Source organism: Solanum verrucosum, unplaced genomic scaffold (genome assembly GCF_900185275.1).
Source record: "Solanum verrucosum unplaced genomic scaffold, falcon-dt-bn FXZP01000306.1, whole genome shotgun sequence".
NCBI classification, from domain to species: Eukaryota; Viridiplantae; Streptophyta; class Magnoliopsida; order Solanales; family Solanaceae; genus Solanum; species Solanum verrucosum.
Genome location: NW_026020398.1, coordinates 2767126 through 2790535, shown reverse-complemented (window position 1 = coordinate 2790535; position 23410 = coordinate 2767126). Strand labels below are relative to the sequence as shown.

The window sequence follows — 23410 nt, the reverse complement described above, 5'->3', positions numbered from 1 at the left end:
TCCAAAATTAACGTACATATACGTTCACATAGGTGTACATATCGATTTAGTTTGGACTTTTCAAATTACCAAACCAAACCAATTATATCGAATTTTAAAATCTATAAATCAAATCAAACCAATAAAAATTGAGCTTTTCAATCTCGATTTTTTTAAAGATTTTTAATTTTCTCGGATTTTTCCTGATAAAGTCTTTGTGGAACAATTATATGACCCATAATTAGTTGGTCTTCATAACATGTTTCTTTTGTCAATATTTTTGAAGTCCAAGAATAGGACTGGTTGGTGTGGAAATACACAATTAGTTCCAAATTTTACAAAAATATAGGATTATGTCAAGAAAATTCATGTGTGACATGTTTTCAAAAAATCAAATTTTTATTTAGAAGTAAAGACTTTATAGTAAACATATTGAATCCACCAATTGGACTTGATAAGTAAGTTCATGCGTAAAATTCCGTACTAAATATATATTTGAAGAAATTCCATATACAACCGAAATTTAATATTGTCATGACTCGATCGTGTGATCCCTAAAGTCAAAATTATGATGACAAAAAAGAGAGCATTTATTTAAAGGTGACAATGCTAGTTTTGTCGGTGTTGACTATGAAATTAATTGGATATTTGAGAAAATTGTAAGATCAAATTCAAGAAGATCATCATAGGAACATAAATTGAGTTACATAGTTATTAATCGAACGAGTAAATTTTGAATACTAAATTATTATTTGGAAAATAATTTTTACTAATATCAATCATTGGGAGTATAATTTTTTATGTTATCAAGTTATTTTTATATGTTATAACCATAATCTATCAAGATTACAAATTTACTTTTTTAAGGAGAGTTATTGTTACTTATTTTTTTAACGATGCAATATTATAAAATTGTATGTATATCATCAGCTTATTTTTTAAAATTTCTTTTTTTGTGTGCAAATTTGGGTGCAAAGATGAGGGAAATGAGAATAGAAAAATACTACATAGAGAATCAAACTCTAACCAATAAGATAAAAACTTAGATAATCAACCAACTAAACTATTAAAATTTTCTATATTATCAACGTATATAGTAAATTATCAAGAAGAGAAAAACCATTCTATTTTTATAGAAGATGGAAAACATGAGTAATTTAATTCTAAGGTTCCGTAGTTTGAATGAATTTGAAATTCAAACTAAAGAAATTTCATAAGTTGTTTCCTATAATAAATGTCACACCGGCCTTATGTCCAACTAGAGAATTTTAAAACTATACTCAATCTTTCCATGGGGCACATGGAATTAGAATCTCACATATATTTATACAAAACTCATTAATGCCTGTACGACCCTCTTATAATTAATTTCAACTCAAAACTTACTAGTTACTACGTACCGCCTTTCATTTTACTTGGTCTTGATTTGAAACTGTTCTCGATTAATTATTTTATTTATCTCAAAATAAGTATGTTATTGCAAAATATAGTATTTGTTCCTTACTATATCGAATTTGAGCCTCATTTAGGGAGAAATATTTGATACGAACTATCAAAACTTTTAAATAAAAAAAAAAAGTAATTTTATCCACTGCACGATATTCTTTGACGAAGTACTACTCAGATTACACATACAATATAGAGTCGTAGAAGACAAATTACGGAGTACAAATTCCAAGAAGCTCCAAATTTCGATGGAACAAAACAGAAGGGAAAAATCCAAATGAATGATCCATTAATAACATCACATGCAACTCATTAAAACTACTTAGATCAAGACACAACGGCTAGGTTAAAATTATATAATAAAAAAAAATAAGGAAAAAAAACCAACAAAAGGTTAAATTCCTCATCTTCCATCAGTCAAATAACCCACTAAATAAAAACAAAAAACCCTTTAGATCCCCAATAGCTAATTAATTAAACTAGAAATTAAACACAAATACTCTTTATCTTTTTTTTTTCCTTCCTTATTTACCCTTGCAAAAAAACAACAACATTAATTAAACATTCGTTAAATTTCAGTACTAACCCAAATTATTATTAAGTAACGTTGTGATTTTGAAGCATGGAATTTTTGCAATGTGCAATTGCACCTTGAATTGCATTTTGTAGCTCCTCCATAGTAGAAGAATCTGATGAATTTCCACCTGTCATCGTCTTATTGGTCGGCGGCGGCGTGTTGTACCCGCTTCTACTAAGGATCCCTGAATGGCTAGGCGATGATCTCATCGACGAAGGACAGCTTGACACGTAGCTTCTTCTCCTTGGATACCTCAAATTCCCAGAAAAAGAATGTGAAATTGTTGCATTTTGAGTACTTTCTTTGATCATAGAACAAATATTCTCCCTATTTTTGCACAACGTTACGGTACGTGACGAAGCAATAATTTTCTCCGAAGGCTTTTGTGATAATTTCTCGTATAATGGTTTGACTTTCTTCAAGTACTTACGTATGACTTCTCTAGCCGACGTACTCATCCGTCTCACAGACGATGTCTGAGCAGACAGAGTTCCTGAGATCCCATCAGAATCATTGATAACATTACGGTTACTCTTATTAGATTCCTTGCGGAACACGGAAGAGAATCTCGCTAGCGAAAAATTCAAGTACTTATTAGTACTACTACTACCCGCCTTCTTGACCGACCCCGTATTAAGGCGCTTGAACTCGTCCTCCTCCATGACAGAGCTAGGACGTGATGAATCACATCCGTCAGGGAGGAGGACGAGGTCACCAGTACTCGAGTACGAGTACTGGGAGTCGTTGGAGCTACCACTGCTTCCCGTGGAGTCACGGGAAGCAGTGGTTGTGGTATCAGAGGAGGAAGAGGTCGAGGATGAGGCTAGAAGGAGAGTACGAACCATAGACAAACGAGGGGATTGATGGAGTGGAAGGAGTTGTCCTTTGTAGAAAAGTTCGTCAGCGGGGCATATGTTAGGGGAGATTTTTCGACTACGTGGAGAAAGGGGAATGGTGAATTCGAAATCAGAAGATGAAGATGAATGAGTTGGAGAAGAAGGAAGAGTGTAAGATTTAGGTTTTCTATCTGTTCTTCTTCCCATTTTTTTTTTATGTAAAGAAACTACATTATGGATATTACAAAGGCTATGGAGGTGAAAGCAAAGAGAAGGGCAGGCAGGGAGAGAAGTGGAAGAAAAATGGCTTCTTATATGGAGCACATGTTGAGACTTTAATTTGTGGAGGAAAGTGTAATTAAAAAGGGTCTAAGCTTTTTTTCTAAGAAATGGAGTGTTGGTACTTTCTAAATAAAATAATTGATGGAACAATAATTATTGTAGATCTAATTAAAGATTGAACTTTGGGTTAATGTTTTAGCAACTTATGTCCTCCCATCTACATTAATAATGAATTTTTTGGGGGTGTGACTTACCCTTTTAAAAATCACTTCCAGCGTTTATTTTTACTTATCATATCTAAACTTGTACTCATATAATTATTTTATCACATTATTCCAATTAATTGATGCTTATTTAGGAGTATTAGGTTTTGAAAATTAATTTTAAATAATAAATAAAATATGAGGAAAAATAATTATTTCCTTTGTTTCAATTTATGTGGCATTTTTTATTTTTCGAGAGTCAAATTATTTAAGTTTGACCGATGATTTACGTATTGAATCTTCAAATTTTTTGAAATGAAATTTATATATTTATAAACTACTTAAACAGTACTATAAGTCACAATAATTGACAACTAAAGCTATTTAAAAGATGTTTGAAAAATTTACGATTAAAAATAGTTTTGTTTGAATCTTAAAATCCAAAAAATATTGCATAAATTAGAATGAAAGGAGTATTTATTTTTGATACGTTTAAAAAAAAATCTACTTTGAAATAACGGAAGTAAAAGTATACAGAGGGCAGAGTAGTTAATGACATTAATTAATGATGGTCAATATTTATTTTATTTTCTTCCAAACTTTTCTTAAAATTAGAGATAGTTGAAAAAGTTATTGAAGAGATCAATGCATTTTAAATTCGATAAAAAGTTAGACCAGATACTCCTTCTGTTCAATAATAGTTGTCTAATAATATTTGTCCAATTTATAAAATTAATAGATAATTTCAAACTTAGTTTCTAATTCAATTTTATCATTAATTATAGTTATTCTTATTCTCCTATTTCATTTTTCAAGACAGTGTGTTTATTACTCCATCTGCTAACAATAGTTGTTCACTATTGACTTGACACACCTCTTAAGAAACAATAACAAATAGGGGTAATATTACTATATTATCCTGTGATTTTATTAAATTTTTAATGCTATGAAAAATATGTTAGATGATAAATAATATTTGATAACAAGTGTTAAATAGACACAAAAGGTAAATTATCTTTTGATTTTCTAAATTGGACAAGTATTGTTGGACAATTATTATTAGTATAGTAGACAATTATTGTTGTAGGAATTATATTCAAAGAGTGATATAATAAAATTATCCTTCTATTTATAAGTGTGCAAAATCAATAGTGAACAAGTATTAGTGGACAGAATGAGTATTATAGTGTACTAATTTCTCATTAAAAAATATTGTTGACTATCCAAGTGAAGGGAATACTTTTGTTAAATTACTAATTTTAATAATAATAATATTTCAAGAAATAAAGTTGTTTAAATTTTCAATTATCGAAATTGGGTAATATTTTATAAATAACAAAGTTATTTTTTATTAAATTTTATTTTTGAGTACAATACTTGATAAATACTTATTTCTATCAGATATTTATATCTATCTAAATAATTAACCTCAAATATCAACAAATCAACGAGAAAATACAAATCAATTAATCAATGATTAATTATTAAAAAGTGTATACGCAATCTTATATTCATATTCTGAATGTAGTTTCAAAATGTTGCAAGTAATTTAGGTATATATAATTATCATCAGTGTTCTCTTTTTCTTTTTCTTTGAAAAAATGAAAGGAACTGAACACATTTAATTCCAAAAAGAGATTAGAATTAACATTTGATTTGACTCGATGCAAACCGAACCGACAAATCGGACTTATTAACCATTAAAAAAAATGTCATAATACAACTGTTAAGTTGGCATTAACTTAATCACAATTAAGAAGATAATAGCCATACACCTGTATACACAACTGTTAATTTGGCTTTTAACTTAATTACCATTTAGAACACGACAAAATCCAACTAATTATCTCATCCTATATAGGGACAATCTAACTTTTCTTTATAACCATTTATTATTTGGAGTCCACTATCTAACTAATTCAGATTTATCTAATGTGCGGTGCTCTCAATCAAAAGTTTCTTCATTTTTAAAGTTCAAATTCAAAAATTTTAATTACAAAATAGAAAATCACATTCATTCTTCATGTTTTTTTTGGTGGTGAGCGAGACGACAATTAAAGTTTTTTTTTTTTGTATAACTATATGGTATGTTTGGAACGTGCTTTAATTTTTCGATTAATTCAGATATTTTCTATATATATAGAACTTACACAAAAAAAGTTAATCGTTATGTTTCCTATAAGAAATTTCTTCATTCCTAGCTAGGATTTGAACCTGATATGTATTATTAAAAGTAAAAAAGTTTCGTTTATTTCATTGCACCCCTTGATAGTGATCAGACAATAATACTTATTCTAGATAGATATTTCTCCAAAAGGTGATAGTTAAATTAAATCCAGAAAACAGGAGATAGGGTTGGAGGATTCATAAATGTGGTGAGAATTAGAGTATACATAAATGAAAGAGGGGATGGTGGGGAATTGATTTGAATTTTTCTGAAGAAAAATCACATGGGAGATGTACATATAATATATTGAGAAGTCCTTCTCACTTCTCAGCTATAGTATATAAGTGCATCTGTCTTATAGTCCATGCATGTGCAGGGGCGGATTCCAGGGACGATGGTGTTCACTCAAATTTATTTAGTAAGAATTATATTTTTGCATATATAAAGATATAATGTATATATTGAGGGAGATTTTGAATATTTGAAATTAAGACTTGATATTGACTAGTGAATTTTGAGATTCGAAATTATCTTGAGGTTTCAAGTTCAAAATTCAAGGCTCCACACACCTTTTTACGAGGGCTCTTGTTGCATTTACTCAAAGGTGTCACGTGACTTGGACGTTAAAAGTGGAGGGCCTAAATAAATTACTGTTGGATTTATGTCTTAGCACTAGTGAGTACATGAGGGGACCATTCTAAGGATTAATTTATCTTCAAATTTTTAGACTATGATAGATCAATATATTTTAACATGTCATAATTAAAAAATTCATTATTACAATTTACGTGACATAGTTTTAATTTTAATCGATTTCAAAAGAATGTCAGCTTTTTATAACTAAAGACAATTTACTCATAAGAAAATAAACTTATAACCACACAAATCTTTAAATTTTTCATCATTTAATTTTCATATTTTGAATCTAGTCAATTGTTATCATATAAATTGAGACGGTGAAAGTGCTACATTGCCTTAATTCACTTGTTATAGACAGATATACTTGTAATATAGCCTCTAACTTTATTTTTAATGTGAGCCAGATACATACATATAATATTAATTACTATACATGTACATAATTGAACTACTTACTTTATAGGTGTAAAGAGAAAATAACAACCATAATTATATGTGTTTTGTAGTGCATGCTACATATAATTTATATTGCATGACGACAATCTGGTAGGCAAGATATATATGTGACAATTATTTCCTCATTAATTTAATTTCACGTGACTACAAAAGAATTTAGATAAAATGATTTTATCAATCTATAACAAATATCTTTAAGATTATCCTAGCTAGCTATATACTATATACAATAAAATTTTCTACAATAATTTGTATACTTTTCTAATTACCATACAATAACACATCTTCTTCTCCTCCTCTCTCTTTTTTTAAGGAGAAATATTGGAGGGGATTATAAAGTGAGAACTGAACTCTCATTGACGAAGTAAAAGTTGAAATAGTCAATTAACTAAGCTACATACTAAGATTTACCCGCTCATGTGCTAACTTCGATTGTCATACATATAGCTCAATGAGTTGATTCAGATGTTCACTCAATTAACAATTATTATCTCATGATAAAATCACTTTTTTTTTTAATTTTAATTTTCTTCGATAAAGAAAGTGATTATTGATTAGCACCTTATTATGAAACTAATTACTAAAAAAAAAACCATTACTATATTTAGTAATTAATTAATTAGTGACAGTAGGATTATGATGGGATCAAGTTAAGTAATATATGCATGCATAATAAAGGCAAAGCTTGTAGGCTGTGGCAATCAAGTGTAACACTTTGTGACATAATTTTATATAATTAAGTATTTGCATTGTATCAAATCTAATTAATGATTATTATCAATCTTCAATGGGATTTGGACCTGCTTAACACAGCTAACTTTAGCTTAAAATCAATTACAATTTGATGGTAAAAAAATCCATAAACCAACTATGTTTTAGCTGTTTATAGTTCAGCTGCATCATAGCTGCCACTGAGCTTTGGTTAATATCACATGCATGAAAGTTTAAATATAGAATTGAAGAATTAATATTTAGCATGCTAAAAAAGTACTACAACAACATTATTTTAATTAGATGGGAATTTTAAACTTCTGTTCCCCTATGAATATCAAGTTTAACTTAATTTATTAGATGTCACAATTGATAGTTGGCAATGAACATATCTATATTTTGTACTCCCTCGATATTAATTTGTTTGTCTTATTCTAATTCGACATTATTAGAAAATAAAATTTACTTTTTATCTTGTAGTCTTAATACGTGCGGAAGGATACTATTTAATTTTCACTTGTATGTCATCTGTTGTGTAAGGATATTTCAAAGAGTGTAAACAAATTATTGTATTCTTTGCTTTGAAAAAAATTGATTGGATGATCAAATTTTTTCACAAAAGCTACTTGCAACCCATTATGAAAATGTTCATATGTTCCATATATAACATTAATAACTAAGATACACAGTAGCGTATGTAGAATTTTTTTAAAATGATATCGATATTTATAGAAGGAAAAATATATCATCGTACATATAAATAGGTTATATCCTTGACTCATTGATTTAAACTAGTTTTAAGTTAGAAGAGATCTACTTCAAACAACAAAATCAGCCACTGAACCAACACGTCAATATATAGCTTTTGTCAAATAATGACATTTCGTTTAATATATATATCTTTATGCATAGTATTAAAATATATACTTAGTAAAATTTTCGAGGAAGGAGGGTTGCTTGACACCCCTAAAAAAAATATTTTTTTAAAAAAATTTATGTTATGGGTTGTTCTCTAGTTGTTTTTCAGTTTATTTTCTTTTTTCTGATCAATTGCTGATTTAGATTTAGATTATTGGTATCCGATGAAGACCAGTTCCGAATTAAGCATATAAAGACGAAAACAAGTTCTGAAAACTAATTAATTTAATCTCATTAATTAATCCTTAATTTTGTGATTAAGAAAGTAGTACTATAAATCTAGTCTTGATTGAAGGGGAAAACTCAACAGTGTCACATGCTTAATGAAGCAATCTCATTAATAAAATGATTAATTGCAACTTCCAAAACACTGTTAATTATATGCATTGATACATATTTTTCCCTCCGTTCCATTTGATTCTTACGTTAAAATAGATTTTTCATTTTACCTTTAACATTAAATAATTATATAAAATAATGATAGTCAAACTTCAATCGAGCATAAATAATAAAAATAATTTAGTAAAACAAACCTAAAAATCTTGCTACATACTCCACTACAACTTTTGAGCATATATACCCCCTTCGTCCATCTTTACTTAGCCATATTTGATTTAACATCATCCTTGAGAAATAATGATAATTTTACTATGTCACCATTATTGAATATAGTTCATTTAAATGTGGGCGAGTGAATAGTACTCCATTCGTTCCTTTTTATATGTCATATTTTTACTTTGCACTTGCATTAAGGAGTGATGTAACTTTACCTTTCTACTCTTATTTTATTTATTGGAACTCAAGTTTTCAATCAATGAATATAAATAAATTTATCTTGATTAATTAATTAATTTAACCAATGAACATGAATCATTTACTTAGTTTTTCTAAGTTGGTCAAATTTATATTTTCAAGGCTAATAACTCACAAGGGTAAAAAATGAACAATATGGTAATTTATGCATTAATTTTATGAAATGAGAGTATTATGGACCAACTATTTATAGAAAGGGATGACATATAAAAAAGAACGAAGAGAGTAGTATTTAATAACAAAAATAAAATAGACACAAAATGATAAAATAAAATAACTATTTTTAATATACGTAACAAATAAAGATGGATGGTGGAAATATCTCTTTTGTTCCATATTTGAAAACTTAGAAGTCAAAGCATATACTCTAATAGCAAACATTAATTATTGAGACATGCATTTTCTGCCTATCACTATGAGTAGTCATTCGTAATCACGAAGAGTTGTTATAAACTTGAAGCACTAATTAGAGGGAGAAATGCTAATTAATCGGTGATTAATCTCAATTAATTACCTTAAATACATCGAAATTAATAAAAAATAATTAATGAGTATTGGTTTCGTGGTACGGAAAAGCCAAGAAGGTTTAATTAGATCTGAGAGTAGTGTACAAGTTTTTGAAAATTAAAGTTTATTGGCTCCAAATTTCATGCTCTTAATTATGCTTATTTGGGACCACAAAGAGTAAATACTCCATCCGTTTACTCTGGCCATATATCACTTCTCTTTTATTATATATATATATATATATATATATATTACCCTTTGAATATATAATACTTCATCCATTTCATATTAACTGAATTTTCAAGGTATTTCACATCCTTTAAGATAAGTAGATTAAGATATAAATTAAATATAATTTTCCATTTTTACCCTTATTAATTATTGTCAAATTTATTGAAGTCATCACATTGAAAATTCAAATGAAGGGTAAAATTGGAATAACACTCTAAGGGTGTGTTTGGTATGAAGGAAAACATTTTCCGGAAAATGTTTTCCAATTTTCTCATGTTTGGTTGGGCTAAATATTTTGGAAAATGTTTTCCAAATCAACTCATTTTCCTCAAATTTAAGGAAAATGACTTCCCTTCTAAACTTAAGGAAAACATTTTCCAAAACTCTCTTCCAACTTCAAATTACAATTATTTTTTTGTTGAAAAAATCAATTTATTTTGTCCCTACCCCCAACCAACTCCTCCCCCCCCCCCCCCCCGAAAATAAATAAATTTTAAAGCTTGTTTTTATATTCAATTTTTTTACCCCACCCTCACCCCTACCCCCACCCCCTCCCAAAAAAATATTAAAAATTGTTTTTAAAAGATATTTCTAATTTCAATTTTTTATTTTTTTACCCCCATCCACTACCTTCGCCCCCCCCCCCCTCCCCCATCAACCCCCCTATCAGCCCCCAACCCCCTTCAAAAAGAAAAAAATTAAAGTTTATTTTTAAAAAATATTTTCAACTTCAAATTTTTATTTTTTCATCCCAATCCTCGATCACCCCCCCCCCCCCTCTCAGGTCACCCCCCACCCCCAAAAAAAAATTGAGTTTGTTTTTAAAAAATATTTACAAATTCAGAATTTCATTTTTTCACCCTACCCTCGACCCCCCATCCACCCTACCCTAACCCCCCCCCCCCCAAAAAAAAAAAAATTAGTTTGTTTTTAAAAAATATTCTCAACTTCAACCCCCCCCCCCCCCCCGCACCCACCCCCACCCCACAAAAAATTTAAGTTTGTTTTTAAAAAATATTTTTAATTTCAAAATTTCATTTTTTCATCCCTAGAACCCCCACCCACCCCCTACCAGCCCCTCACCCCCCCTCCCCAAAAAAAATAAAAAATTTCAAGTTTGTTTTTAAGAAATATTTTCAATTTCAAAATTTCATTTTTTCACCCCCATCCACGCCCTACCAGCCCCCCCCCCCAAAAAAAAAAAAAAAATTTTAAGTTTGTTTTTCAAAAATATTTTCAACTTCAAAAATTCAATTTTTCACCCCTACCCTCGACCCCCCCACCCCCCCAAAAAAAATTAAGTTTGTTTTTAAAAACTATTTTCAATTTCAAAAATTATTTTCTACTCTAGTAAAAATAAAAGATATTTCTCAAAAATATTTTTCATTCATAAATCAAACACTAAAAATATTTTCTACTCACCAACCAAACATGAGAAAATAAGTCAAAAATCAACTTGTTTTCCAGGAAAACATTTTCCTTCATACCAAACACACCCTAAAAGTAGTCTTTAGAGCTGAACAATTAAGTTAATTTGAAAAATGAAAAATGCTTCAAAAATTCAATTAATATGAAATGGAGGGAGTAATAAATATAATGTCTTGAAAGATGTAATAGAGATATGACTATAATTAATGATGAGGGTAAATTAGGAATTAAGTGTAAAATTGTCAATTGATTTCACAACGTGAACAAGTATTGTTGGACATCCCAAAATAATATAGTGGACAACTATTGTTGGACGGAGGAGTATCTCCTACTAAATGTTAGAAAATGGTTTGGAAAATAAATTATTTATTGTTGATAGTAAAATATGGAAAAAAATTATTGTTTTTTTTATATGTCAAAAGTGACAAGTAAAAATGAAAATCTATTTTAGGAATAAGTGATAAGTATAAGTGAACGGATGGAATAATAAGCATTCCACACTGATTGCAATATTTACTCCAATTTTCCCTTTTCTGTACTTTTGCCCCCTCTATTTACAACTTATCTATAGTACTGTTCCTTCCTTCAATTCAATTAAATTTCTCAACTAAATCTCTCTTTTTGTCTCTCCAATTTATTCACTTAGCTTCTTCCTTATATTCTTCTCCCTATATCAACTTCACCACAACTTAATTAACCAGCTTTAATGCAGTTCCATCCCCCTCCCCTCCCTCCCCCCCCCCCCCCTCTATGTACAGTTAATCTTAATACACAATCAGCCTCTTAAACTTATCAAAGATATTTCATTTTGACATTCAAACTAACTCATTTTTAATTAAACATCTCAACTCCCAATAAAGTGTTTCAATCAGACACTTTGATAATGTTCCTACTAAGTTAACCATATAAACAATGTCATATCATTCAATTATACGCATCAATCTTAGGTAGTGTATACTCTACTCTACTCCTTTCATGTACATTCTATAATCAAACACAACTTGAGCTCCATTTCGACTTGAGAATTGTTGTGGATACTTCAGCGATATTTGATAAACTAGATGGACGAATAGTATATATTGGCAACTTCCCCTTAGCTTTTGCCTTTCAGCCCATGTTTGTTTGCTCACCCTTGTTATACAAGTACTCAACTAGGCCCAATCAATAATTATCCAAACTAATGGGCCAAACTTATATGAGTGTATCTTATTGGGCTGCTTTCTTTTTTTTGTCCCTTCGACCAAACTTAATTACCATAATAGCTCAAATATACAAAATTTATACATTTGTTGGCTATTTTGTAAACAAGATCACTCAGATATATTGGACTTTAATTATCCCAAAAAAATGTAAATGGAAATTAGATTATAGAACATATATCTATAATGTAAAAGATTCATATCTTTACTAGTTAATTGTAATCTTATTGATATTATTATACACAAACAAGGTAGAAAATCATATTAAAAGACCTGTATTTAATCACTTGTCATTTTCAATGTAAAAAAAAGGTTGAGTGAAGACCAATTAGATTAGGTATATCTTTAAAGATTAGGAGAGAATCAGAGTGGGATCGGAGGATTAGAAAAAAAAATAATAATTAAATTTTTTATTTGTTCATAGTCTTATCATTTTCAGTAAAGAAAAAAAAATGTTGACTGAAGGCCAATTAGATTAGGTATTCTTTTAAATATTAGGAAAGAGTCAAACTATGAGTGCTAGAGAGAATTTATCAAAAAAATAATAATTAAATTTTTTAACAGAAATCTATAATATGAATTAAAGATTCATATGTTTGCTAATAACAAATAGGAATAATTTTGTTGATATTATCATAATTATTTGTATCCGAATAAGATAGTGTTTAAATCTTATAATTTGTATTTGTTTCTTTTAATTTATTCATAATTTTATCATTCAAATGAAGAATAAAGAAAAGACAAGTCTTCTCATTAGGTTAGGTATACCTTTACTTAAAGATTAAAGCATAATTAAACTATCAAAGTAGGGGTGCTAGAGAAGATTTTACCTAACTATATTATAAATTTTTTTCCTAAATAGAAATATAGAATGACAAATTTGTATAGAATTAAAAAAAAAAAAAATTTAAATAAAAAGATACTTGTAGTTCGTTCATTTCAATTTTGTAGGCTAATAATAGCTAAACTCACCTAATATAATTAACAGTTACCAAGATGAATTGTGGTGAGATGATTCAGATTCTTCACTTTTAATTAGATATATTTTTATTATTAAATTTATGAAAATGAATAAAAATCTTATTAAAAGCATTATTTTCAGAAAATAGGTATTACAATACACAAATTTATGTCGAATCTCGAGTGAGAGATAAATAAACAAAGTTAACAAGGAAATATTTCAAAGGTCATCAAGATATATACATTGACTATCAAAAGATATCATGCGGAACTGCGGGAATATGATTGTTTCATCCTTAATTTAAGATTTTAAATTTTAGTGTTGAATATTAAAATATCTTTGATAGAAAATAATTCTTGCTAATAACCCGTATGATTTATGTAATACGAATTTGAATTAATCGGATAGACGTATGGATCGAAAAAATGATTAAAGAAAAACCGAGTAGTTCGAGTCTTCGAGATAGCACAATAACCGCTTTCCTTCCCAAATTCCAAATAAATTACCCAATTATTCTCTCTTCTCTCTCATTCTCTTTGTTTTCCATCTTCACCAATTCTCCAAACCCTAATCTCAAGCAATCACCGGTAACTTTTTTCCATCATCTCATAATTACTTTGTGAAATTCGCCGATTCTTCCGATCCAAAACGGAGTTTTTCGATCTCTTTTTTCTTGCGATATTCAGGTATTACCCTTTTTTCCACTTAGATCTTTATCTACTTTAGTTTATCGTTTGATTGATAATCATACCTTTAAATTTTGTGATTCTTGAGGATCTATGTGATACGTAGCTTTGACGAGGCTTTTTTTTTTCTTGCAAGATTGGTACTTCCTTTGATAGTTTTGGTATTTCTAATATATGTAAATGAGCTAATCCGACTTTTCTTTTGGATGATGATAATATCCTTAAGTTTATGAATTTGAGTAATTTTTGCGGCTTGGTGAGTTATTTTGGGAAAATTGGAACTTGAAGTTTTTTGGGATTTTTTTCGGAGTATTCAGGGGTACTTGTTTGGATAGATTGGTGGGGTTTTTTTTTTTTCTTGTGAATTATAAACTAAATTTGATGTGGAATGAGGTGTTTTTTTTCATGCAAATAAATTAAGATGATTGATTGTTGTCTCATGAGATTATAGATAAAAAACCATTGGTGTCAGTTTCATGGTATTTATGAAAATTAATTTGAGTTTACCTCGTATTGTAGTTCTATGTGAGTCTAGTTTTAGTTAGGATACGAAGATTCAGCGATCATGTCTGCGGGCTGATGAACTTGGCTTTGTGTCAGTTAATGGATTGTAGATGGAATTGGCTTTGCAGTAAGGACTTAATTTGTTTTGCTCTACTATATTTTGGTTTTGTTTGAAAAAAACTGTAATTTTAGTATGGAAGTTTCAGTCTTTCTTGTATCTTTTATGCTTTAAGAGAGTAGGACTTCATGTTAGGGCACTGAGAATACCAGATTGAAGTCTGTTTCTTTGTTTGGAGAAATTGATGCAATTTAGTTTGTACTGATATTTATTTTTGAACTGAACAGGAATCATGGCTCTCGCCCAGACTTACTATTCACAAGGTGGCCCTTTTCGTGGAGACTCCAGGTCTTTTTATGGCAGAAACCAGAGTAGAGGAATGGTCCATTCCTCTGCTTACAACAATTATAACACTGTTGATACCCATCTTTTCAACTCTAATAGTTCCCATGACGTGGGTAGAAATTTTAGCGAGTATAGCTACAGTTATGATAATCTCATAAAGCCTGAGGCTGAACCTTCTTCGAAGAGGAGGAAGTGCTCAACTTCTGGTTGGGAAAGCACTGGCAGGTACTCTCAAGCACCCAATGCATGTAAAGATGTTCCTTCAAAGCAACAACGCACATGCTATAATGTTCCTTTAAGGAATTCCAGAGCGTATGATGACGCCTATCCAACCCGTAACAATAATTCTGCCACTACTACCACTACTTCTAGACCTCGTTCTGATGCAAGCGCACCCACTTGTTCTAAGCGCGACCGCTCATGGCTTGAAGATACCGAAACTGATAATATCTTTATGTCCAAAGAGGAAATTGAGAAATGCTCTCCATCCAGGAAAGATGGTATTGATGCAATGCATGAAGCACATTTGCGATACTCATATTGTGCTTTCCTTCAGAACCTTGGAATTCGCTTGGACCTGTAAGTTTCCGTTTGGGGCTTAAATCCATTGTATCTTACACAAGTTCTAAAACTTTACTTCAAACAGGCTCTTAAGCTTTTGGGACTTGTCTTTTCCTAGTTTTCTCTGGAGGATTGCTAGCATAAGTTACTTGTTCCTATGAATTTATTATCCGATGGAACTAATGTTTGTTTGTACCTGCTTGCAGGCCACAAACCACTATAGGAACTGCCATGGTTCTGTGTCACCGCTTCTTTGTGAGGCGATCACATGCATGTCATGACAGATTTGTAAGTGGATTGTTTTATGCGCTAAAATCTGCTATATTTTTGGTCCTCTAACTTTCTGCTTCATTATGTTCAATGCTTGGCTAATTGTTAGTATTTTTTTATGTATGCAGTTGATTGCTACTGCTGCTCTCTTTCTTGCGGCGAAGTCAGAAGAGACTGCAAGGCCTCTCAACAATATTCTGAAGGTCTCATGTGAAATTTTCCACAAGCAGGATCTTGCAGTTCTATCATATTTTCTACCCGTGGTTAGGATTTATCCTTTGTCTTTGTGCATTATTGATCATCCAAATATTCTTTATTTGGCAAGATTGTGAAGCTCTGAGCATACTTCTAATCCATTTAAATGGTGTTTTTCTGCAGGACTGGTTTGAGCAGTACCGTGAACGCATTACTGAGGCTGAACAGATGTTATTGACCACTCTAAATTTTGAACTGACTGTGCAACATCCATATGAATCTCTTACATCCACCCTTGAAAAATTAGGGCTCTCTGAAACAGTGTTGGTGAATCTGGCACTACATCTTGTCAGTGAAGGGTAAGTTAGTTAACCTCTATATGTCTGATAATGTGCCTCGGGAATCAAAGTTGATTTCTGTTGGAGCCTTGCATTTTATTTTGGTATTATAGCTTCTTTTCCAGAGGTCGTAGATTCGCAACCAAAATGATCTAAAGGGATTCAATATTTCGTGGTATCTGGATGACAAGTTCTCATCCAAATTACTACTCATTTTAGGTCTACAACTGCTTGTAACTCGTGTAAATATGGTTTTTTCTCTCCCTTGACTGCTCTAGCTACTCTGGCCTGTGATATTGATCTTTTGGATTGCCATATAATTGCAGGGTCTATAGAAGGATTAGCTTGCTCTCCTGTATGATATTTGCTGGCGGTTGATATGCTGTACATCAAATGTTTTGTTTTACAGTCTGAAGTTAAAACTAGCCATTTCTTGTGGATGCTTTTCCATGCTGACATCTTAGTAATATGGCCATTGACCTAGAAGAATGTCAAAGATGCTCCAGAAGTTTGCTATATGATACTTTATGTTTTTCATGTTCAAATGATGTGGAGTCCTCATGCACTTTTTCTCTTCATGTAGCCTATTCCACAGGTTGTCCGCGTAGGATGCTAGTGATTTGGACCGGGAACTCTTTAAGGGTTGGTGGTGTTTTCTCGACACCTCAATGGTGGGGTATGGGTAGTCCAGGTTTTGGAACTGGTCAATACAGGCTTTAGAAGTACTCTTCTTGTTGGAGCAAAGAAACTATTCCTTAAGCATGGTATAATAAAGAGTAACATCCTGAAGGTATAGTAACCTTTGTTGCTGAGCAGGTCTGAGTAGACTATTGTTTTCTGGGTTGATAATTTGGAAAGATTATCGTGCTTCTGTAATTAGTAGTTCTGGTACCATTTCTTCTTTCCCTACCTCTATTAATGAAGTGTGCCATGGTCTGGGGCTTGCTGTTTTGGTTCCCAGACTCCATTCGGTGCTCCCAATCTCTCCTTTTTGAAAAAGAAGAAGAAGAAATTACCAGAACTTTTTCCTACTTCTCTTCTTGATCATCTTGATCTTCTCTCCTTCAGCTACTAGTCACATGCTGAATCCAGCTTATCGAGTTTGTCTGGTAGGATAATTCATCGTCCAACTGACAGATGTATTAACATTTACACCTGCATCTGAGTAGGCGCTGCTCTATTCCCTTACAATAAGCGTCAATTGAATAATGAGGCTTGATTTCTGTCCTTCCCCTGGTTCTGTTCTTCTTGATCTCTGAAAAGACATTAGCCTATTCATTATTTTCCATTTGGACATGTTAAAGAATGACAAAAGTCCCACATCGGTGGTTAATGAGATGGGTGGACTCCTTATAAGGCTTGGGCAATCCTCCTCCCTTTGAGCTAGCTTTTGGGGTGTGAGTTAGGCCTAAGACCTAATTTAACATGGTATCAGAGCAGACCTAATTTAACAGGACACGTGACCAACTCCAATGGACAAGCTTGGTTCGTTTCGACGGAGCACATATTGGAGGACCTAATCTCCCTCCTCTTTCATTGCCTTGCTGCTGTATGGCTAGCACCCGATCTTGGTAGTTTGTCTCTGTGCTAGGATACTGCACTTAAGTGGCAATGATTCGTACCAGGGAGTCGATTAGTGGTGTTAAATGCTAGTGTTTTATCTCTTCTGGTTGCTTGATGGAACTCTAAATTGGAAGTCCTACTATAATCAAGTATACTTGCACTCGCTCGAATCCCTTCTACAGCATTTTAATTCTCAAAAAAAAAAAAGTACACTTGCACTGGCATAGATGGGATGACAGAGTTGCTGAGGTCAAAGTAGTTTTTGGGGTAATGAAAGGAAGTGTCACTGCACTTTTTACTCAACTACTTGGTAACTTAAAATCAATGTCCCAAGTCTTATTTTATTATATATACCCACACACACAACAAAGAAGTCATTATATTACTTAATAGATTGATATTTATATATATATTATATTACTTTTTTTTCTTGGTTTCAAGTTTGTTGTTCAGAGCAGAGGCATTCTCTTAAGGTTCTTATGGCAAGGCCTTGTAATGCATAGAGAAAATTGCTATGGTGAGGTGGAGCTCTAATGTGTAAAATTTACTCATTAAATATTTTGCACCTCTTTACTATCTATATATGTACCTATCTATTATTTTTTGAAGTGTGAGCACCATAGTGGCTTGAAAACATTTTTTATGCTTATCAATCTTTGTGGGTGAAAGTTTGTTCACTCAATTAAGTCAAAGAAATTCAATATATTTATTCTTATAAAGCTCTTCTGAAACTAGTAGTTTCAGAGACCATATACAAATCTATATATGCCCCCCTCCCTATATATATATAAACATGCGCGCGCACATACTTCATTAAAAAACTATATGGATAAGGTGCACACAGACATATGTTATAGTGTTACTCCCGATGAGAAGCCTTCACTCCTTGCACTGTCTTCTCCTTTTGGCTTGGTTGGTGGATTGGGTAGCATATTTTCCAAAGATTGTAGAATGCCACGTAGCCAGAGAAGTTTACTTGGGAAAAATGTCTTATTGGTAAATATTGCAGTTGTACTGGGCACTAGTTTTCTACATGTTAGTGTCTTCCTAACATCGAGCTGTGGTTAGCCTTAATTGTCGGTGTTCTGTTTAGGTTTTTAGGACCAACTTTTGGTCAAGGAATGGTGGAGTCTCTTTTCTGGGCAATTTTGTTAGTTCATTCATGGTAGATATGGTAGGAAATTATTTATATGTACTACAGTACGAGTGAAACTAGAAGTGAGGGCCAAAGCTGGCAAGTCCACAAGTTCCTTTGTCGTTTATCTGTGGATCATAGTGAAAAAGGATTGCAACAGTTGTTGCTTCTTCTGTCTATCTATTTTGGTAAATGAGGTGCATATATTTTGGGGTTATGCTGCTGCAGCGGAGCTGGGAGTAGGAGTTGGTGCTCTCTAGATGGGTACAACATGTTTGTTATATATTTCATTCTCTCTCAACACTGTGCAGAAGAACTCGGTTGCTGCTTTCGTAGTTGGTAAGAGAAAGTTGCCTCGGCTTGCTCTTTTGGCTTTTCCACATGACTCAAAACAATTGTTAATGGATCCGTAAATGTATTAGACTTGTATTCTTGTTACTGTTTATTGGCCAATGTACCTTTTTGAAAAGTTTTGGATCCGATGCTGTTCTTGAAATATGGCTAACAAGTGATATGGTGTTGCTGCAGATGTTGCCTATCCATTTAGTCTTCAGGGAAGTAAATTTTGTGTAGCATTAGTATCTCCTATTCTTAGTCGATTTCCTTTTGCAGGCTCCGAAGTTCACTCTGGCTGCAGTTCAAGCCTTACCAGATTGCTGCTGGGGCTGCATATCTTGCATCAAAATTTCTGAACATGGATTTTGCTTCACATCATTCTGTCTGGAAAGAGTTTCAAACACCGCCAAATGTACTTAGAGGTATACATTTATACATCACAGAACATAAAGTAATTGCTAGGTATTGGCTGCATGTATTTATTTTTATTTTTATTTATTTTTTTATGACAAGGGAAACCCGCGGCCGCTACCCTTTGGGTGCGCACAGAGTAAAACCCCCGCTCCTATGCAATAGCTCACAAACCACATAGGAGAGGTAACCTGCACTAGGCAAGCCCGGTGCAACGAGCTCGACTCAGATGGCAAGCCCCTTGCTTTCGCTGGCAAGGGGTTTCTAACTTGAGACTTCCAACATGGAAGTCCCAAGCCCAAACCACTTGAGACCTCCAGTTTCCTTTTCTGAATCATAGTAGGACAAATCCTTTTGGATTGTAGTCTCTCCGGTTTTGACTTCAATTAGGCGATGTTTAATATTCATTGGGAGATAGATTCAAGCTAAGATTAAGATCATGATGATGATTGGTTTGGGAGTACACCAGACTCTGATCCATTTAGGTTATGAACTAATGCTTAATATAAAGATAAGTGTCTTGAAATTGTTAACATTTTTGACTCAATGCTTAAAGTCAATTTTTTTGGCATGTTAAATTGCACATTCTACCACTGTTTTCTACATATATTTGTGTTCCCCTTCTGAGGTTTTAACCCCACTATGAAGGAGCACCATGTTTTGTCCACTTTCGCTATATAGTTAGGTACGAAATCCCAGATTTTACCTTCTATTGAAACTGGCAATCATGCCCAACACAGGATGGAACTGGACCAGTTCTAGTTTTCATCTAGTTTTTGTGGCTCTTCAAATGGAGAGCTAGACTTGACTTGAGATAAAACAGAAACTGATTCTGAATGTCATCATGAATCTTTTGATTGGCAACAATGTCGGCCCCAAGATTTCTTCTGTTAATATATAAGGAATTTGCATTGTATGTGCTGAATCTCCCTTCAGAATGCTTCACTAGCTTGTCCGATTCACCCTATATATGTTTTTTATTGCAGATGTTGCACAACAGTTGATGGAGCTCTTTTAGGAGATTATGAGAGAGCAGTAACATGAGCATCTCAAAAAAGACGATATCAACATTTTTTCAGTCTTGGCTTGGTAGATGTATTTGTAGATTCTACCATCATGCATAGTATTAATTTGGGGATCAATTCAGTATATAGGTTCATTTTGGAAATTTTTAGTTTGAAATTATCTGTGGAGGAATGCCTCTGTCTCTGCCTGTTCATCTAATTGATCAAATAGTTAAAGAAATTCATGCTCTGTAAATTGTTTCTTTTTTCACTGTTAAAGTGTTCATTAATTATTGGAACCTCAGCCTTTAATGGTATTCTTGTTTTAGAATGAAGATCACAATCTCATGTAATTACTGTTAGTTTGAGTTTTTGGTCAACTTGAAGCCCGTTGGTATTCCAGCCTTCCTTCTCCTTTCAGGGCCTGTATGAAAGAGAATTCAGTACTTCTTGTTAGTGAGTATCCGAATTTGCTGTTCATACTGTTTTGATTTAAGATTTCAATTCTTCTGTGTTTCAGCAGTAAAACATTCTTTCATGGAGCTAAGGTGGGAAAAACAAGCGTTTCCACGGCTCTACGGCCCAGCCAATTCTATTCTCACTTTGATCCAATAGTGTTTTATTAGACAGGAATAAGTTTATATTTTATAATTATTTATATATTATTCATAAGTAAAATATAAATATTTTGTTAAATTTTAATGGACTTAAGTCTTCAACTTTAGGTCATTTTTTAAGGCCAACAATTAAATTTTAGCCCAACTATTAAAATTCTAAGAGCAAGTCCATCAAAATCCATTACTTTAGTTTTTACCTACCATGCCTCACATTATATAATCACACTTTCTCTAAGTTGAAACTCTTTGTTCGTGTGGTAATAACTCTAGTATTGTTTAATTGAATTCACAGTAGCTTTTCGATGAATTTTTCATGTATTAGGTGTCTATGTCTATCGAGATGCATATGCCCTCAACAAATTTATTACTTTCAAACCGAAATAATTAAAAAAATCAAACTAAACCGATGGTTATTTTTTTCATTTGGTTTGGTTTTTTAGAAATTTAATAACCGACTAACTTGGTTTGGTTTTGATTTTAATCGATAACGAATCCAAATCAAACTATCAACACCCTTAGTTGTACTGTACTATATTCCGTTATTTGTGGATATGACATTTGAGTAGATTGTAAATGTGAATTAATAACATATTTATTTTTGGTTTTGTCTGTATCTATTGTACAATATCAAATAAATTTATTAAAATATCTTTTAATAATTTTAAATATTGAATTTATGTATCAACAAAGACGGGAAGGGGTGTGCATTCGGTTTTATGTATTATCAGTTTGGTTTATCATTTTTTTATTTTTAAATACGCTTAACTAATAACAAACTAATAAAATCTTCTTTATCGATTTTTGGTCATTAACAGTTCGGTTTACCGAGTAAGAAAATGCTCATAAATAAATATATGATTTCTCACTTCTCAAACAATTTGACGCTATACAGTGAGACAAACAAATCAGCTGTAAATGCTTTGATATAGTGAAACAAAAAATATAATGAGAAATTGCATCAATAAGAGTAGATGTACGAATGTTACAATTACAAGTTACAACCAAAACATAATATGGAATTTCTAATGTAAAGTTAAAGTATTGTGACGTGTGAAGTGTGTAGACCGTAGTGTAGAGTACTGATTTAATATTAGTTATGTTAAATTATTAATATTTAATATTTATGTAGGGTATAGTAATAAATTGTTATCGTCTTGATGGGTTATCGATTTACCAATAACCCAATACTAAAATCGATAACCCAATAATTTTTTTTATAAAACAATTAAAAACCTTGTTAACCCAATAACATTTTTTTCGGTTCAATTTATTGGTCGATTCGATTTTTGCACCGTTCTAAAGAAGGTGACACCTCTTTGCCCTTTGGTGAGCTTGACAACAATAATCAGTCAATTCGTTTCTACTTTCAATTTTTATATTTTTTCTAACTTTAGTCTCATTTGATGCTCTACATAGTTTTATAAAGATTTGAGATAGGTTTCATCTTATATGTGTATTTTAATGTTCCCCTTTTTTGATCATCTTTAGAAATTTCATAAAATTAAACATTTTTAATTCGAATCTTGATGTTGTTATTAATATTTAGTTTTATATTTTCTTGCGCAAGGAAAATCAAACTATTAGGGGGCGTATAATTATGTTTAGATAAGTTATATTGAAATTAACTATGATTTATGAACCTCCTACCTCCACGCTATCCAATCTTCACATTTATTTTCCAACCAAATTGGCGTAGCTTTCAGCAAACCTTATTGTCATTGATTGTTGGTAAACCAAATTGAATATATACACTTTTACGTGGCTATATTATTAAATGTTCACTATTACTTTCACTTTATTTATTTGGTTTTATGCCAAACCTATGAAAATATCTATCTACTTTTCCTTTTTTCTCAGATTATTGATTATAGTAGATAGAGACATGTTTTTTTTTTTCTTCACGCGGTGTCCGATACTCAATTAGAGTGCGACTAAATTCAGATTTATGTCGAAAAGTCCCACGGGGGTAAATCATTCGCTAACAAAGGCAACTCCGTACCCAAGAGGACTCGAACGCGAAACCTCTTGGTTAAA

General features: G+C 31.7%; 2 protein-coding genes across 3 annotated transcripts; one reads left to right on the top strand and one right to left on the bottom strand.

The window, feature by feature from the left end:
* Nucleotides 1-1965: 1965 nt before the first annotated feature.
* Nucleotides 1966-3181, bottom strand: LOC125839550 (probable membrane-associated kinase regulator 1). The gene has a single exon (XM_049518538.1). It carries the CDS (start codon nucleotides 3043-3045, stop codon nucleotides 2023-2025), a length of 1023 nt encoding a protein of 340 aa, XP_049374495.1. The 5' UTR covers nucleotides 3046-3181; the 3' UTR covers nucleotides 1966-2022.
* A 10650-nt stretch (nucleotides 3182-13831) lies between these two features.
* On the top strand, nucleotides 13832-20891 carry LOC125839493 (cyclin-T1-3-like). Of its 2 annotated transcripts, XM_049518466.1 has the most exons (7): nucleotides 13832-14039; nucleotides 14889-15525; nucleotides 15714-15795; nucleotides 15906-16040; nucleotides 16156-16331; nucleotides 19621-19766; nucleotides 20742-20891. In XM_049518466.1, the coding sequence occupies exons 2-7, from the start codon at nucleotides 14894-14896 to the stop codon at nucleotides 20771-20773; spliced, it is 1203 nt and encodes a 400-aa protein (XP_049374423.1). In that variant the 5' UTR covers nucleotides 13832-14039; nucleotides 14889-14893; the 3' UTR covers nucleotides 20774-20891. The 2 variants fall into 2 exon arrangements, with proteins under 2 accessions (XP_049374423.1, XP_049374424.1); XM_049518467.1 differs by lacking the exons at nucleotides 19621-19766; nucleotides 20742-20891 and adding an exon at nucleotides 16637-16816.
* The last annotated feature ends 2519 nt before the right edge of the window (nucleotides 20892-23410 follow it).

Excerpts from the sequence above, each read along its gene's own strand:
- LOC125839550 (XM_049518538.1), bottom strand. The coding sequence starts at position 3,045 with ATGGGAAGAAGAACAGATAGAAAACCTAAATCTTACACTCTTCCTTCT.
- LOC125839493 (XM_049518466.1), top strand. The coding sequence starts at position 14,894 with ATGGCTCTCGCCCAGACTTACTATTCACAAGGTGGCCCTTTTCGTGGA. Across the intron at positions 15,526-15,713 it reads CTTGGAATTCGCTTGGACCT|GCCACAAACCACTATAGGAA; the intron begins GTAAGTTTCCGT and ends ACCTGCTTGCAG. Across the intron at positions 16,332-19,620 it reads CTACATCTTGTCAGTGAAGG|GCTCCGAAGTTCACTCTGGC; the intron begins GTAAGTTAGTTA and ends TTCCTTTTGCAG.